The following is an 18,449-nucleotide window of genomic DNA, read 5'->3' on the forward strand; positions in this document are numbered from 1 at the left end:
AATACACAATTGATTAAATAGAATGAATCTAAACTTTGGGGTGTTCCTGGCCTATCTGTCTGTGAAGAGTGGGTGGGATAATGGAATTCCAGTGTCAAAGCTTGCTCTGCTGTGTAAAAGGCATGCCTGACCTGTAGCACCCCTGTCTGGGCAAGTGTGGCTCAACCATACTCTGCCTTAGTTTCCTTTCTTGAACTCCTTAAAAACTCCATACAGGAGTCCCATTAATATCCTGGTTTATTATCATAAACTGTGCCAGTCAAAATAAAGTTCTCACAGACTCAATAACATCCTTCTCAGCCCTACCTAGGGGGAATCTTATTGTCCCCTGGAGTCTGCTCTCTGACTGTCTCTTCCAGAGCTTTTCAGGCTTCTCTCCTTACCTGCCTGGGTTGAGAGAGGGCGGTGGATAGCCCTGAAGTATTCAGACTCTATTGCAGCTTCCAGGAGCCTTCTAAGTCTTTGCATCTTCACTCTGTCTTCCCCCGAGCACATCTTGTTTGCCTCTTTGTAAAGCCCAGTTGCCTTCTCTTAAACCCAGTTGGGCAGCAGCTATTCAGACAGAGGTGCACTGGACCATGCTCCCTCTTAAAGGGACAGTCACACTGTGACAGTCACCTTAGCAGAGAATTCTTTGAGTTCTCAGCCTTTCCAGTGTGATAACTGATGCCCTGAGCCTGCAATGAGAGCAATGCTGTTGGACCCCACTGACTTCAGGGGAGCATTTGCACAGAGTTCATTGCAGGGTTAAGGCCGCAGTTACTACATTGGAAAGGCTGAGAACTCAGCTAGGGTGGGATCTTATCATCTCACCTTGTCTCCAGATAAGTCAGAAGTGCCTCTCTTGTTGTTGCACCAACTGAAATGCTGCCCACTTGCACGCATGTGCCCAGATCCTTGGACAGATTGGATCTCTATATTTCTATGTGTGTAATGTATTCCCAGCCTAAAGCAGATGAGTGTGGCAAACCTTGGTTTTGGTTCTTATATTTGATGCAGGGGGGGTGAGGGGGGAGAGGATAAAACATAGCAGTAGACTTCCTGATTGACATGTCTGCCAGCAGGTGTCTGACACTGCTATGGAGGAGATTTTGTGTTACAGACTGAGGTCAGGAAATGTGGAACCTGTTAGGAATCACTCTAGTGGTGCATAAATGTCTGTCATAAAAGTTGCGTAGGAAATTTCAGATCATCTCCCCTCTCTGGTGGTCCTCCTCCTATTTATTTTTCCCTCTGTCATTCTCTCACCTCTTCACTTCTATTTAATGTCTATGTTCCTTCCTTCCAGACTCGCTCTCATTCATTCCTCTCCCCACTTTTCTTCCATGTTTAGTTAAAGCCAGGACCCTTGGAAGAGACCTACATTGCCACTATCCTGCGGGAAATCCTCAAGGGCTTAGATTACCTGCACTCTGAGAGGAAGATCCACAGGGACATCAAAGGTCAGGCTTGGAGAACACAGCCCCTTTGCTCATGAATGATAATCCCACCAGCCCTTAGATAAACCTAGAGAAGCAAACTGAGGGTGCAACCAGAATTGCTTTGTAATCCACTACATTTGTTATCAGTAGTTTGTTCCTGAAATCATAAACCTCATATTCTTGCAGATGAGGATGAGTTGCTGCCTATATCTAGGACTTGGGGTAGGGTGGAGGGTCAGCAGCAGTCTGGCACCTGTGGTTTGGGTGAGGACATGGAACAAGTGGAGATGAGTTGCCAGAGAGAGGTGAGTTAGCAGAATTGTTCAGCTGCCTGCTGACTATTGTTGGTTAGTGTTGGAGCTTCTGTTTCTGTATGTAAGACCCAGAGTAGTCTGAGCGCTGATCATTATGGACACAACTTGCCTGTGGCTCTGTTGTTGTGGCAGGAAACTTTTTCAGTATGTGTGACTGGAGCTGCCCCACCGAGAGCTCTGAAGCCTGCACGACAAGAGCACAACAATGCTAGAAACAGAAGGGCTGCTGCCATTATTTTCTCCTGCTTCTCATCTTACAGCATCCAAGTGTACTAGACACCATGCAGTACAGAGACAAGGTTCCTGCCCCAAAAAGCTTAGCTGGACTACTTCCCTCCATTGCATCATGCTTGAGATCAAACAGTCGTGGGAGCATGAGGCAGGAGGGATATGGTGACCTCAGTAAGAGCATCTGACTGTGCAGAGAGGGTGAGAGCACTGAATATTAAAAGAACTGATCTACTTGCAAGTTCTGGGAAGGGACACGAATGAGGAAGATAGCAGCTTGGGGAGCCAGTTCTGGGAAGGTGTTTCATGCACATGGGTAGTTTGACAAAGATACTGAGGTGATTGTGTCACTGTGTGTACACCTTCTAACTGTGTTGGTATACAGGATGTCTAGCTTGCTATTACTGGCACCGGGTGTGTCCAGAGCAGCTGCAGAGTGGGACAGCCGAGATGTGAGCATCCCCAAACAACTTGCATACCAAACAAACATACAGGGTCGCTTTTGGAAAGAGACGTCCCAGAATCCTGAGTGATACTCCCTAGGTGAACTGAGTGAGTGGAAGTAATGTAAGTTCTAAGGCCAGGATTGCCCAGGACAACCAGTGCTGAGCACCCACCCACTGAAAATCAGGCCCTTTCAGGATGTCTCAAGATGGGTCTCCAGTGACTCTTCGTGAGGCCCTGTGCTGTAGGGCCTCCTTCAGCCTCCAGCAATTCCTTCAAAACTAGTCATGGAGCTGCCAGATAAATGTTCCCTGTCTTCCCCTGAATGCATGAACCTGCTTCGAGTTGCTTGAGAGACTGAATCTGGAAATCAGAGCTGGAGTTCTCTCTCAAAAACCCAAGTCACTAGATTCCCTGTTGGTTACAGCAAAAAGAACAGGAGTACTTGAGGCACCTTAGAGACTAACAAATTTATTTGACCATAAGCTTTTGTGGGCTTGCATGCAGTGGAAAATACAGTAGGAACGAACACACACACGCATGCCCGCCCGCCCCATGAAACAATGGGTGTTACCATACACGCTCTAATGAGAGTGATCAGTTAAGGTGAGCTGTTACCAGCAGGAGAGAAAAAAAACTCTTTGTAGTGGTAATCAAAATGGTCCATTTGCAGCAGTTGACAAGAAGGTGTGAGGAACAGTTGGCAAGGAGGGGGACGGGGGGGGCGGGAAATAAACATGGGGAAATAGTTTTACTTTGTGTAATGACCCACCCACTCCCAGTCTTTATTCAAGCCTAATTTAATGGTGTCCATTTTGCAAATTAATTCCAGTTCAGCAGTCTCTCATTGGAGTCTGTTTTTTAAGGTTTTTTTTGTTGTAATATTGCGACTTTTAGGTCTGTAATCAAGTGACCAGGGAGATTGAAGTGTTCTCTGACTGGTTTTTGAATGTTCTAATCCTTGACGTCTGATTTGTCACATATGTATATGTATATATGTGTATATATATATATATATATATATGTATATATGTATATATATATGTATATGTGTATCTTCCTACTGTATTTTCTACTGCATGCATCCGATGAAGTGAGCTGTAGCCCACGAAAGCTTATGCTCAAATAAATTTGTTAGTCTCTAAGGTGCCACAAGTACTCCTGGTCTACAGGAGTTTCAGGAACCATTTGACTTACTCTTGTTGTGTGAACAGCTGCCAATGTGCTGCTATCGGAACAAGGGGATGTGAAACTGGCTGACTTTGGTGTGGCTGGACAGCTGACGGACACGCAGATCAAGAGAAATACGTTTGTTGGGACTCCCTTCTGGATGGCACCAGAGGTTATCAAACAGTCTGCCTATGACTTTAAGGTGAGTTGGTGGGGTAAAAGAAGGGCTCTTACACTTTATTGCTGCATTACTTAGGTAATACTACATGCTTATGTTAACATAAGGATGAACATAAAGATTGGAGCCTTAAGAGAGTGGGCTCATCATATGAGGGATTGGGGTGGGTTGAGGGAGCCTGTGACTAAATGACCATAGAGACTAAATACCCCATAGACCTCAGGTGATGCTGGTCCCTTCAGTGAAGTGAATGTTGCATGCACCTCCTGCTAGCTGCCAAGTGCATAGCATGACACTTCTCGCTCCTCTGAAGTCACTCTTCTCACTCCTCTCTCAGGCAGATATCTGGTCCCTTGGAATCACAGCCATTGAACTTGCAAAGGGAGAGCCCCCGAATTCTGACCTGCATCCTATGAGGGTGCTCTTTCTGATCCCCAAAAACAGCCCTCCAACACTGGAGGGACATCACAGCAAGCCCTTCAAAGAATTTGTAGAAGCCTGTCTCAACAAGGACCCTAGATTTGTAAGTATCATTTCCTTCCTCTCGCTGCAGATAGAATGGAATGTCTGGGACATAGAACTCTAGAGTCCAAGGTGCCTAGAAATCCTCAGCAGAAAGGCGAGTTAGTGCTACGGTCTTGGCGAGAAATTAGCAGCAGGTTGCAAAATGAAAAAGCAGGCATGGCAGAAATAAAAGACAAAGCGTTTGGGTGTTAGTCATGGCTCTGGCAGATCTTGGCTACTGCTAGGTTTAGCACACTCTCTGTTTCCTGATTTGCCACAGAGGCCAACTGCTAAAGAGTTGCTAAAGCACAAGTTCATCACGCGCTATACCAAGAAAACCTCATTCCTCATGGAGCTGATTGACCGATTCAAGCGCTGGAAGTCAGAGGGCCATGGAGAGGACTCCAGCTCTGGTGATTCTGACATGTGCGTATGCCGCTTGCCTCCATATCCTGCTGTGGCCTATCCTCCCAAATCCTATTCACTACCACTTCAGAGCACAGAGTCCCAATTAAGTGGGGAAGAGAGAGGGAGGGTCCCTGAGCCAGGTTGGTCTGACTGTTCCCCATCTTCTGGGTAGTGAGCATCTGATAGATGTTCAAGCTCTGGTTAGGGGAGCAAAGTATAGACGTCTGAGTAAATAGTATTGCTGTTCTCTTTGCATTTGGTCCCTTATGCTACTGTGGAGCCTTTGCTCATTTTTGGATCAGAGTAGGTGAGGAGCCAAAATTATTGGCTGGAGACAGGAAATGTTTTATGAGCCAAGTACTATAGGACTTAGATGCAGGCCCCAAAATGTGTAAGGCTAGTGGGTTAACCCACTGTGCCACCCCATAGAGCACTCCTTGAAGTGTCTTCTGCCTTCTTTATCTCTAACAGGCATTCAGCTAAATACACTACCTGGCTTCAGAGGAGCCTTCATGGAGGATAGGTCCATCAATGGCTATTAGCCAGGATGGGTAGGGATGGTGTCCCTAGCCTCTGTTTGCCAGAAGCTGGGAATGGGTGACAGGGGATGGATCACTTGATGATTACCTGTTCTGTTCATTCCCTCTGGGGCACCTGGCATTGGCCACTGTTGGAAGACAGGATACTGGGCTAGATGGACCTTTGGTCTGACCCAGTATGGCTGTTCTTACGTTCAGAGTATGTAGCTCTGAGACCATACTGCAGTAGCTGGATGTGGTCCTGCTACCTGTAGTCAAACTGGTATGGACGTCAAGATGCTTAACAGTGACACGTGGATTTTTATTTTTTGGGATGGCCAATTTCAGACCCCTTAAAGGGGCCTGACTCTTCTGAATTGGGTGGTTAGAACTTAATGAAAATCAAACCCTATTAGTGCCTCAAACTGGGCATCTAGAATTGCTAGTTACTCTTGAATCTTTACCATAGGTCTCTGTCAGACCAGATTTATGTCTTTGGTTCATGCAGGGATCTGGGAACTAGAAGAATTGAAATGGTAGTTATCCTGGCTCTATGCAATGAGCTGTATGGACCAGAGAGTCTGATAATCTGAAGGTGTTTCAATTTGGATCAAATCAGATTTTCTAGACTGACTTGAATTAAATTTCCCCAGTGCACCTAGAGTGGCAGCTGTTGTTCTGCCCCCTCGCAGAATGCCCAAAGCCCTGGTGTGAAAGGGTAATTATGGCTGGCTGTAATGCATCATCTGGGAGCATAAGGGCTCAGAAATGGAAAGGTTCATGTCCTGTGTGTGTGATACATCGCCCAGGCTGTATGTCTAACTCCTCCTTCTGTTTCTAGTGATGGAGATACAGAAGATGGAGACCAGGGTCCAATCTGGACGTTCCCACCAACTATTCGACCCAGTTCCCTTAAACTGCACAAAGGAATAGCTCTCCATGGCTCTCAGAAGGTCAGTCTGCTGACCTTGTCATCAAAAAACAGGGTGACCAGGAAATGAGTGGGGCCTAGGAGCAGGGAAAGCCGCCTTTCCAGTGCACTCGTATGACATTCTCTGTCCTTAACTTTCTAATATTGCCTCCAGCCTGGCACCTGGGCATGGTGTGGGCAGCATTATAGGGCTGCTTCCATGCCCCCAGGATGCTGACAGTTAATGCTCATTCTCTGAGGACAGGAGTAGGAGTCACCCCAGTAGGAGTCAGCACTAGCCTTTCTACCCAACCAGTCTCATTCCTCCAGTTGTATAGAAGAGTAGCTAATGTTGATCTGTTTCAGACACGGGGGAAGTGGCAGACTGAAGCATCTTTGTTGGCTGGGGTGCACCCTTCCATGGGTATGTTTGCTGCATGTATTCATCATCTCTCCATGTTTTGCTTTCCAGTCTGCTGAGCCCATCAAGCGGCAGCCTCGATCACAGTGTCTCTCCACACTTGTCCACCCAGTCTTTGGGGAGGTGAGAAGGCCGTTTTCTTTGTTTACGATGGCTGCAGGTGAAGGGGAAGCAGCTGGGTGGCTGTTTGAGATACATGTAAATGGCAGGGATTCTTGAGGGTGAAGAGGAGCAGGGTGCCTGGCAGGGCCAAAGGATAGTGAAACATCTCTTAGTTCAGAAAAGCCAACTCTGTATGTACTGCTTAAATACTTGTCCTGCCTAAACCTACCCTGGGCAGGAGTACAGTGCTGCCTACAGTTCCTTGCCCTTGTTTTTTCAGCTCTTCCTTCTTCTATGTGAGCCTCTTGAGCCCAGGTTACGGAATGCCTGCCCTTCTCTCTGCATCATCCTCTCTGATTGCCTGGTAGCCTGGCCTTCCTCAAGTCCCTCTCCCAATACAGCTTCCTTCACATTCTAGTGCTAGGAGAATGCCTGATTTCAGCAGCCACCTCACCTGTGTGAGGCTAGGACATGTCCTGCTTGGGCAGAGCAGGAATCAGGGTTTGCCAACACTGGGCAACTTTATTTATTCGTTACTCTGTTTAAATCCCCTGCCTAATGCCATCTGCACCCACTCTGTCTTCCCCTGCTACATGCTGCTGCCCACAGCAGGTCACCAAAACGGCATTTTTTGAGAGAAGTTAGATCTAGAATTGGACTTCTGAGCGTTCTAGACCTTCTTTCCATCTGTCCCAATTTTTGTCCTGGTTCTTTAATAGCTGGGCTGGGCTGTGATTAGCAGAGGAAGTGCTAAGGAATTAGCCACCATGCAAGCGATGGAGTAGGGGGAGGTGCAGAGGATCTCAAGTAACTGGAAAACATAAATTTGTCCTAATTGCTGCAATGTTGGTGCCTTTTAGAGCTGCTATTATGTGATTAACGTTATGCACGTAACTTGTGTGGGACAGGAGTCTCCTGTGCTTCTATGGCCCCCCATAATATCTTAGCACTGTGAAGTCCCAGTGAGAGTCACACCCTTCAGCAAGTGCTTTCAGATTCAGGTGTCTGAAGGCAGGCATCTGAGTGAAAGTGGCCTGATTTTCAGGGGTGCTGAGCACCAGCAATTCCCGCTGGCTTCTGTAGGAGAGGGTTCTTCAGGCACCCACACTTGAAAATAATGTCCCCAAAGCCTCTAGGCCAGTGTCAAGTAGACTTGCCTCAAAAAGCAGCCTGCCTGTCACAGCTTCCATCCCTATGTGACTGGGATAAAGCCTCGGGCTGGGGGCACTGATAAGTGTGTTTGAATAGATTGTGCACATTTTCAAAACTTGTTTTATTTCTTACCCTGGTGGAAAAGCCCTCTAGAACCTAACAGGGATGAGTGTGATTCTGCAGACCTATAAAATTTAAGGACCTACAGCCTTTAGAGTTTTTTTTTTAAATTAGCCTATAGAAAGGTCTCTATTAAATTTCACAGGTTTGAAGAATCACACTGTCTTCAACCCTATTAAGTTCCAGAAGGCTCTTCCATTTGGCTTGTGTTTTATAGGGTAACTTTTAGAACACATTTACAAAATGCACAAAATATTTAAGGCACTTTCGCTTGCTTAGCTTGAAAAACCAAACTAGCTCCCATCACAGACCACTGAACAAGGTGGGTGATGTAATATCTCTATTGGACCAACTTCTGTTGGTGAAAGAAACAAGCTTTTGAGCTACACAGAGCTCTATATAGGTCTGACTGAACAGTTAGTCATTAGATGTTAGTAGCTTGTGGGTTTTCTACCCACTTGGGCATGTGCTTAGCAAAGGAAAGGCTTCATATCCCACTGTCCTTCCCCTGAGACTCTGCACTTGAGTTCTTTCATCAAGTGGAGGTGAAAGTAGATCCTTAGGTGAGATTGTGAATGACTTTTCAGTCCAGCAGTTCTCAGTGCACTGAGTGCTGCTTGTCTGTCATTCCCCAACCTTGGTTGCTGCATATAAATAAATAGTGAAGTATGTGGGTTGCTGTGACAGCTGAGGCTTTTTGTGTGTGTGAAATGGCAGTTCACTCATTGAGGGAAGGCAGATGTGTCTTGTTAAAGAAAGTTAGTTTTCCTTCAGCAGGGGGACTGTGAGCACAGAGATGGTCCCAGCCTCAGATTAGCATTAAGATTTGCCTTGTTCTGCTTTCTGTCTTTGTGAGAGGGGACGTGAACTCAAAGAATTAGGTTGATCCAACGATTACATGCAAGGAAATATGAGGACAAGTTAAAGCCACTTAATCAGCATAGTTGAGATGAAGGTAGTTAAGTTTTTAACTGACCTAGATGGTGGTTAGTTGGCATAGATATTGCAGTGTCAAGAGGAGCTTCTGCTTTCAGCTTTGCTTTTTGTTTAGTGGAAAATACTGTGGGAAAGGCACGGAGTTCAGGCTGATTGTGCAGGTTACTCTTGCAGGCTGGACTTGGAGAAAGTTACCCAAATGAAGGGGTCAAGCTATTCAGGGCCTGAAAAATCTGTGTTATGTCATAAACAGTGAATATGTTGTCCTGTTCTGTCTTGATATAGCAATGGTGCTTGGCCTGGAGTTTCCTAATGCTGAATGTTCTGCTCTTTGTGTACTTTAAATAAATGACTGCACCATGCAACTTGCATGAGCTAATGAAAGACAGAACAAAGAGTTCTCATGCAAGATAAAATTCCCCCCTATGCAGAGGCTAGGACAAGGCCTGTGCTCCACTCTTGAGCATTTAAATGGCATACCGGCCTTATGTCAATGCACTGCATGGGGGAATCTCCCCTTTTCAGGATTATGCTAGATTGAGGGACCGGCTAGCTCAAGGTCTGAATCTTGTCAGCAATCTCCCTTCCACCTCTAGGTAATTAGTTCAAAACAAACTCAGGTTGTTACGAGGAGTGTTCTGTGACGTCAATCCAGTATCCGTTCCTCACAAAATCCATCACCATACGTGGCACCTGTCTAGTAGCCCCTGTAGAGATCAGTGAGTGAGCATGGACAATGAACTGTCCTCCATTCTAGAGGTAGCCACACTGAGGCAGGTTGGCAGTGTGGTGTAGAGAAGCTTGCACTGCTATGTGGTTCCTGGTCTTTGGACCTCAGGGCTGTCAGTCCAGAGCACTTAATTTGTGTGTGGGGAAAAACTTGGCAGGGTGTTTGCTTTGTTAAAGGCTTGGCTGTGATTGTCTCGCTATGTGAGGTGGGAAGCTAAGTAGCATGTGGAGGAGTGTGTTCAGAAAGTGTGTGAAAACTCACTTTGCTTGGTCTGCCCTTATTCCTATGCAGAGAGGAGAAAGCCCTGGGGTGCGAGGCTTGTAGGAACCTACATGTTAGTTGCCTAGGTCCCCCAACAAAACCACATTGAAAAGGAAGACTCCTTAATATTCATTCTATGCTGATCTGCTTGGCGAATGCTTTCAGATGTCACAAGCTGTTAACACTGTGTTTCTGGCTTGCAGCTCAAAGACAAGCACAAGCAGACTGGAGGGAATGTGGGAGCTATGGAGGAGCTGGAGAATGCCTTTAGCTTGGCTGAGGAGTCCTGCCCAGGCATTTCTGACAAACTGATAGCACACATGGTGGAGCGGGTACAAAGGTAAAAACACTCTCTGACATGTGGGATGGGGATTAGGGGCATGTGTTGAAAATTCAGTGGTTCAGATGTGTTATGGTAAAATCACAGGGCAAGTATGGATTTGTCATTCAAGAGCCAAAACATCCAAGAAGCGTGTGTGTTGACTGAAGCAAACCTTGAGGTGTCTAAGACACTACTTTGAATCATTCTCCATTATGATGCACTGTCATGTTGACCTCTATAGCTGTGCAGAGCATATGGCTGGTGCCCTGAGCATCAAGCGATACTTTCAGCCACTTTCAGCTCTGATGCATGATGTGTCATGGGTTGTTACTAGCCCAGCTAGTGTGACTGTGTACCATATCATTCATTTATATTTCAGGGCATTACCATCCTCTCAAAATCTGTTTTCAAGAACTGTTGGCGCTCAAACACATGTGAGCCGTGAAAGCTAACTGTAGCTTTCTAGGACTAACCAGTGGAGCTATGAGTGTAGTTGTAGTCGTGTTGGTTTGAGGAGATTAGAGTTGAGCTATGTCAGTTTCAGAGGAATGTAGGGAAAGGGATGCACCTTTTGTCTTGGTTTTACATACACCATGGCAGCTGAAGGGGAATAAGACAAAAGTAACAAACAGTGGAAATCGAAGATCTTCTGTATGTATTTGGATGTTCTGTTGTATTTGCAAGGATTTAAAACTGCTTGTAGTATTTTGGCTGTATTGCTGAGTATTTTTATCTTTTGATCTGTTTATACACAAAGAAATGTTTAATTACACATCACAGTTCTTAAAACTCTGCTAGATTTTTAAGTAGAACTCCGTACGCAGATGAGGTGTAACTTCCTTCATGTCATTTTGAAGCTGTGATAACTTTGGAGGCTCTGGCGTTGGCAAAAAAAATGAGTGCTGATTTTGCTTTCCATTAATATTTTGAGCCAAGAAACTAACCCCCTGCATCCTCCTAAATAATGACCCAACATATGCTTGGTTTCTTTGACTCTTTAGGTAAAGAATAACTATGGGATTGTCTCCCTTCTTTTGATAGTCCTATAAACCTTTGAATGTATTCTTCGAAAAGTAAGCCCAAAGTTTCTCTCTCCTGTTAGGGTGTAGATGCCATGCTGTTTTCTTTCATGCTTGTTAGCTTTGTTTACCATATATGTTAATGTACTAGCATTGTATCTGCCTGACCACCAGGCTGATCAGACAAGTAAACACCCATTCTTTTGTCTAGGATAAACTGGGCTTATGCATTGCTTGCCATACACATTTGAAGAACATAATTCTAGCACATATTTATAACTCTTTGTACATAAATCTAGTGAGTATGTCAGGCCTGACAGGAATTGCTGACACAGAATAATGAACCACCAGGGTGTCTGTGTGTCTTGAGAAAAATGTAAGAGGAACTAAATAAGAAGAATAGTTTTAAAACATGACAGGTTGTCGTTTTTTGCTTGTGCCATTTCCTTTAATATATAGACATGGTTCTTTTTTGCGTTTTTTAATTTGGGAATCGTTATATCAGTTTTTGAGGGCTGAGAAAATAAAAGCTTAAGCTGTCTCTTGTGATCATGCTGCTAGTTCCTTTTTTGCTGACAGACTGAAGTTGAAATGAATTCTAATTTAGAGAGAGAGAAAACCCTTGATGTCCTTTACCTATTAAATCAATTAAAGTTTATAAGTAAAGGTGAAGCAAAAAAGTATAGGGTTTCAGGTTCTTAAAACCTATTACTATATTGGGCAGCATTGATAACTAACATGACCTGCATAACACAAGCCATAGAATTTAACACAGTGACGCCTATAGCAAGCCCATTATACACCTGAGCCAGAAAATATTTTACAAAGTCACAAATTTTTCAGTCTGTCTTAACTGCCAGACAAGCCAACTGGCTGCAGTACTACTATCTAGAATGAAGTCAAAGGGATTCTTTCTAGCAGCAACCTAGGTGTGGTAGGACTGGGCTGTAAATGAACCAAGAAATGTCATCACTTTTGAATACTGATGAATTTTCTAGAGGCTAGGAGAACTTCCTGGAGCTAAGTTGTGACACTCCCAGCCCACTTAAGCATTACTCTTGCAATTGGGTAATGTTCTGAGTTGCTTGCTTACTCAAACCACATGGCAGAAAATGCCCTCCTGTACTGTTATGTAATCATCCCCTTTCTCAAGGGCTTTGCTTTTATTTTTTGCCTAGCTAGACAACTGCCATTGCTTTGTCAGTCTATCAAATGAAACTCAAGTGTGTGCAGTGTGCCTCTTCTATCATTGTCCATCATAGTCTCTGGTGGGTGTGGGGGGTTCTAACCCCCTAGTGTGTCATTCAAATGGATGAGTGCAGCCAAAGTCACTTGTCTGTCCTTTTTCCCCCCCTTTCTCCCCAGGTTTTCACACAGCCGGAACCACCTGACTTCAGCCCGCTGACCAGTACAGTTGTTGCTGCTCTTTACGGGGAAGGGAGGATTTTCCCAACTTCATAAGAACTACATCTCTAATCCAGACCACCGTCATCTGCTGTTGGATGTAACATTGTGACTCCAGGACATTTCAGAGCCTTCATCTATACATGTTTCCATGACAACCAAGGGTGGGGTTCACAATGCAAGTACAATTTAGACCTTTTGCAGAGCCCAAGGAGGGGCGGTCTAATTGTTTTTACACTGTTCTCAATGGAGTTTTTAATTGTTCTCCCTGTGGACGTATCCATTTTTATTTGATTCCGAGCTTGTTAAAAGGTAAAATCCTGGCTGGTGGAGCAAGAAGGAAGTTCTCCTGTACTCAGATATTTCAAAAGGGAAGTATGATGGGTTCAGCCTTCTCCTCTCCCCCAAGGAAGTGTAGGTGAGTGGTAATGCACAAGGAGTACAGGTGGCTCCAGGCTTTCCATACACTACAGCATTCTAGTGGAGTCAGAGTGGCACTCTGGCCCCACAAGATTTTTTCAACTCCTTCATACACTAGTGGAACAAAGGCTTTAACTAGTAGCAGTGAAAGTAGGTTTGCGGCTGTCCTCCCTACTCTTCATTCAAGAGTAGCTGCGTTGTTTTGTCACTTTCACAGGATGGGTTTGCTGACTGTTCTGCCAGCGGTTCTGGGGGTGTCACTTTTACTTTACTTAAGCTACACTAGAGCAAAGTTTGCCTCACTTCCACAGAGCAGCAGTGACAAGGCAGCTGCATTTGGTCTAAAACTCTCTCAAGTGGGGTTAGGAGTTGCTTATGCTTCCTGCTGCTTCTGACCAGCAGACATACCAGGTGTGTTGGCTTGTGGCAGACTGAACGCCATGACTATCCTAAGGTGAGACAGACTAAACACTAAGATTAAAGTGCATTAGAAAAGGAACCTTTGTCATGCAAAGATGTTTAAAAGGTGAGTCTGAAATTCTTTACAATGATTCTCAATTGAAGAAAATTCAGCTTTTTCTTTACCTATTAAATGGCTGATATCATTGCTCTTTGGTGGCTATATCCCAAAGTCAATTTCTCCCCTACTTTACTCTCATGAACCATTTCTTAAAACTGTGTTCGAAACAACTTGAAACCAACACAGTCTCAGCCAGAAGTACAATCCACATAATGAGCTGCATCTCTTATTATCAATGTATTAGCTGCCCTTCAGTAAAGCAGACACTTTGGTCATTCAGGGTATTCCTATGGAGCAACTGCACCTAGTTTTGCTTTCTTGACAATGCTAGTTTAGCCAGGAATTTCAGTTCTCCACTTTGTCATAGATTTGTATACAAGATACTCTGAGGATCTGGAAGGAAACCAGGCTTGTAAAGAGACAGGGTTGAAATTTTGAAAGCTGGGTGCCTAAAGCTAAGCAGCTATATCGTATGTTCACATAAGTGATGTGACTTCAGGTAGCTCTTACAGCTCCCCTAGAAGCCAATGGGAGCTGCAGATGCTCAGTGCCTCTAAAAGTTAAGTGGTCTAACAGGTAAATGTGGATTGTGCTTCCTACCTTCAGCTGTGCAGGTTTCAGAATGTTGGGCTGGAGTCTCTACAAAGAGAACACATGAGCCCCATCACTTAGTCTTATACTAAAGTGAACTGCAAACAATCTTTACTGCTCCTCTGTGATGTATAAATACAGGCTCTGTGTGTTAACACTGCTTATCTTGTAGAAAATAGCTGCTGTTGTCATCTCTTGCTAGAGCTCACTTGTGGAGCAGAGTTTATTTTATGTACTGAGGTAACTATGGAGCCTGTATTTATGCACAATTACAAGTAAAGGGAACACTCAGCCAGGCAAAAGGGAAAGTCTCCTGCTGCTTTTAACTTTATTCTGTTCATGATGGTAGCATATTGTGTTAATAAGGTACCTTGTATTATCCTTCACATGCACTTCAATGTCATGAGTAAAGATGATTTTTAAGGAAACAATCCCCATAAATTTCCTCCAATATTCTAAGCAACAGTGGTGTGAGTTTTTAAAAGCGCACTGAAAGTAGTGGTTATTATAGCTTTCAGTTACACAGAATGCAAAGACCCTAGAGCTTTAACAAACATCACAGACCTTTCATAAACCAAGTGGACTTCTGCTGATGTATGAGTGTATCCTCCCTGCCCTCAGCACTGTGGAGCTAGAGGGGAGTTGAAAATTACAGGCCAAGCTCTCACCTAACACCCTTTTAGGGAAGGAAATACTTCCTCTATTCACTTGAAGTTGCTTTGGTGATCTTTAAATTGCAGGAATGTTGGTCCACAGCTGCACCATAAGATGACTTCAGCAGTGAAAAATGATGGTCTAGAACATCATTGAGGGTGACTGTGTGGCAGACAAAGCTGCCTGAGCCTGATGTTAAGCTGACAACTGCTTTAGAAACAGGATAGACATCTTTCCCCCTTCCTGCTCTAAAGGTGCACCTCTTACAGCCAAAGCTAGGAACTGCAATTCTGCATAAAAATGTAGGTGTTAAACATTTCCTCTGTTCTCCTGTAGCATCCTGCCTCCCCACAAGAGAATCTGCTGCACAAATAGACTAACTACCCAAGCAGAATATAGCTGTAGGGGGAGGAGGGGTGGCATAAACAGCCGGAGACAAAACAACTGTTGGAGCACCAAGGGGGCTACTCATCTGCCAGCCTATGCAGTTTGGGTGACAGCACCCCCCCCCCCCCAACAGGAAATTGGGAATCCCTGAAGTTGAGTGATTTGGGGGAAAGATGCAGTCCTGGGATGAGAGATCAGAACTGTGATATAAAGTGAAAGTTCTGGGCTCTGGAGCACCTCAAGTATCCTTGCTTGTGGAGAAACATAATACAATGAAAGCTTTTTGCCAGAGTTCTTTATACAGCAAAACAGTACTACTAAGAACAAACTTGCTGTACTGCTCCAAAGAAACACTGAGCTGCCTGGAAGTATTCATTAGTTTCCAGGCTTAAGCCCCATATTGAAAACTACTCTAGGATAGCTTTGCCTACACTGTTTTACTTAAGGGAGAAATGGTTGAGAGAGAACTGTTTGCTCAAAGTCACACTCATGGTCATAGTTTCTGGCAAGTCAAAAAATATCTATACTAGAAGTGTAAGATGGTGCTGGACCATGCAAACAATTATAGCTGGGTGGGATAAGGCTCCACCCTGCTGCTGTGGTAGTGGATTAAGGGCTAAGTATTTTCTACTCTAGTACTAGTTTATTGAATTCTAAGCAAGAGAAAAGCAGAATCTGGTTCTCGGCAAGGGGACAGTGATTGACACAGTCAATTAGGTCAGTCCAACACCAGTTTAAAAAACAGATGCAATACCTTTTATTCAAATGGAAATAAAATAGGACAGCATGTTTACTCCAGTAACATCAACACTTTTGAATACTGTTACATTGTCCATCATACTGGCTACAGCAGAGGCTTGGTATGAGCGGTGATGGAGATACAGGTAGGAGGGTAGTTTCTGTGAAATAGGGTAGGCACTCTTTCTAAGCTAGGCTTACAGCCAGCTAAACTAGCAGGGTGGAAAGTGCATTCTCTCTGCCACTTCCTCTACCTTTGGATCCAGTTTGAAATGTTAACAGATGTTCACAGCTAAATGATGGGGTGTTTTCCTTTCACAGCTGCATGAGGCATAGTGAGAGTAGTTGTCCCCTTGGAGCTGAAGGTGGGGTGGCACCCCACAGACAACAAACACATGCCTACAACGTGGGCCAAAGGGAGGGACCTTGTAATCCAGCATGTGCTGAAAATACTTGGTCAGACCAGTACCACAGCACCAGATCTGCTTAACATGAAACTATCTAGACTGCTAGGAGGTGAACAACATTTAAATCAGCTAAGGAAATTAACATCCTGCAAAATGAGGCTACAGGAGCAGGTATTTTTATTTATTTTTATTTTCTTTCAAAGAGCAGCTAAAGAAATAGTTTCATTCTAACACACAAGCAAATACAACAGGGACTAACAAATCAGGATTGAGTTTGTCGTGGTTTTCTGAACTGAAGCAGTTAAACTATACCAAGTTGAAGACCGTTTGTTTATAGTGGAACAAGAGGACATCTGTGTTAAGCAATCACTCAATCCAGTAAATGTTAGTAACATGTTTAAGAGTCTACAGGAGTACAGATCATGCTAATATCATCTTGGATGTTTGCCAATAGGTGACAGCCAACAGCATCCTGATAGATAAGTACTTCCACTGTACTCGTGTCTCATTCTCACTATTACAGAGGGACTGTCCCTGCTCTGTGTAGAAGAATATAGAACACATTCTTTTCTTCACTCTCTTTCCAACTCTTCTGTTGGGCTGTCACATTTCTTCCATTAGCTTTTATGCCTATTGCCTTCCTTTGCATAGCCTCCTTATCAAGCAATTTGGGACAAAGTTTCACTTATGAAAGTTACAAAGGGCTGTCCACCCTCCCCTGTGTTTTGCGGTCCACATGCCTGGCCATTTAATTGCATACACACCATTTAGGATCTGTGCTTCCTCCAAGGAACAAATTCTATCATTTTTTCTCTGTTCACTTTAATGGCTTCCGCTTTTTTCCTCCAGTGATGGGAGAACATTTCATCCACTTTCTGATCGCTTGGTGCCAGGGTGGTGCTCCATGAGAGCAGCAACCCTCCTGTTCTAGGGAAGGCTCTGCCTCTCCAGCAGCTGAGACCAGAGCCATTGCAGACCTGCCCTGCATGCAGGGCAGAAGTCAGCAGATATCAATTTTCAAAACCCTCTTGCCATAGATAACAAGGATGGTCCAATAATTAGGCAGCTACCCTGGAAATCAGGAGGCAGATTCAACTCACTGCCCTGCCAGACACCCCGTGTGGCCTTGGCCAAGTCACTTCACCTAGCTGGTTCTCAGTTCCCTGTCTGTAAAATAGGAACAAGAGCACTGCCCTGCCAAGCAGGGGTGTTGTGAGGGTAAATACATCCGATTGAGAGGCACTGAGATACTGTGGCAATGGGGATCATATAAGTAGCCAAGATAGATAAAGAATCCTTCAGGGTGTCATTTTTCTATGTAGAAAATTCATCAGAATTCCTCATCAGGTATTTAATTAATAACTTTTCCAGAGCTGCTGAAAGCTGCTACCTACCCTTGAATTTAAGCACTGTGTCCCACAATATGGGATATTTAAAAGCAAATGTCTGTCAAGTCTCCCTGAAAGGAGAACTCTAAATGAAAAGCCAGGAGGTTACACAAACTAATAGACCTCTTGTTACTCTCATCTGGTGGCCTGGCCTGGCCTGGCCTGGCCTGCTATGGTTACTTTGATCTCCATTAAAAGCAGGCTTCCTACCTCACTACCTGAATCCCACCAGCGATGACTTTCCTTTTTATAATGGACTGGAACTATAACTTTTACACAACAGGCTCTTGGCATAGAAACACACATCCTCTTAGAACCCCTGTACTCTCCAAAATACTGGCGTAACTGTTGCCACCCACATCCCAGTCCTTGAGAGACCACATTTGTTGTAACTGACAACCAGGATGGGGTAGAAAGTGGCTGATTCCAAATATATATATATTTTTAAGGGATGTCAAATGATTAACAGAGATTAATCGTGATTAATTTTTTAAAATACATTTTCAAATATATTGATTTCAATTACAACACAGAATACAAAGTGTACAGTGCTTGGTTTATATTTATTTTTATTACAAATATTTGCATGGTTAAAACAAAAGAAATAGTATTTTTCAATTCTCCTAATACAACTACTGTAGTGCAATCTCTTAATCATGAAAGTTGAATTTACAAATGTAGAATTATATACAAAAAAACTGCATTCAAAAACAAAATGTAAAACTTTAGAGCCTACAAGTCCACACAGTCCTACTTCTTGTTCAGCAAATTGCTAAGACCAA

General features: G+C 44.1%; 1 protein-coding gene across 3 annotated transcripts in view; it reads left to right on the forward strand.

Annotated features, from left to right (window-relative positions):
- Nucleotides 1-14,556, forward strand: part of STK25 (serine/threonine kinase 25) — a 30,609-nt gene extending 16,053 nt beyond the window's left edge. For all 3 annotated transcript variants that reach the window (XM_039488471.1, XM_039488468.1, XM_039488470.1), the window contains 8 exons: nucleotides 1,334-1,442; nucleotides 3,622-3,779; nucleotides 4,093-4,278; nucleotides 4,540-4,685; nucleotides 6,027-6,138; nucleotides 6,568-6,639; nucleotides 10,021-10,157; nucleotides 12,524-14,556. In XM_039488471.1, the coding sequence (XP_039344405.1) occupies nucleotides 1,334-1,442; nucleotides 3,622-3,779; nucleotides 4,093-4,278; nucleotides 4,540-4,685; nucleotides 6,027-6,138; nucleotides 6,568-6,639; nucleotides 10,021-10,157; nucleotides 12,524-12,563 (960 nt within the window). In that variant the 3' untranslated portion in view covers nucleotides 12,564-14,556. The remainder of the gene's footprint in view (nucleotides 1-1,333; nucleotides 1,443-3,621; nucleotides 3,780-4,092; nucleotides 4,279-4,539; nucleotides 4,686-6,026; nucleotides 6,139-6,567; nucleotides 6,640-10,020; nucleotides 10,158-12,523) is intronic.
- Nucleotides 14,557-18,449: the final 3,893 nt, after the last annotated feature.

The sequence above is a fragment of the Mauremys reevesii genome, linkage group 9, assembly GCF_016161935.1.
Source record: "Mauremys reevesii isolate NIE-2019 linkage group 9, ASM1616193v1, whole genome shotgun sequence".
Lineage (NCBI taxonomy): Eukaryota > Metazoa > Chordata > Testudines > Geoemydidae > Mauremys > Mauremys reevesii.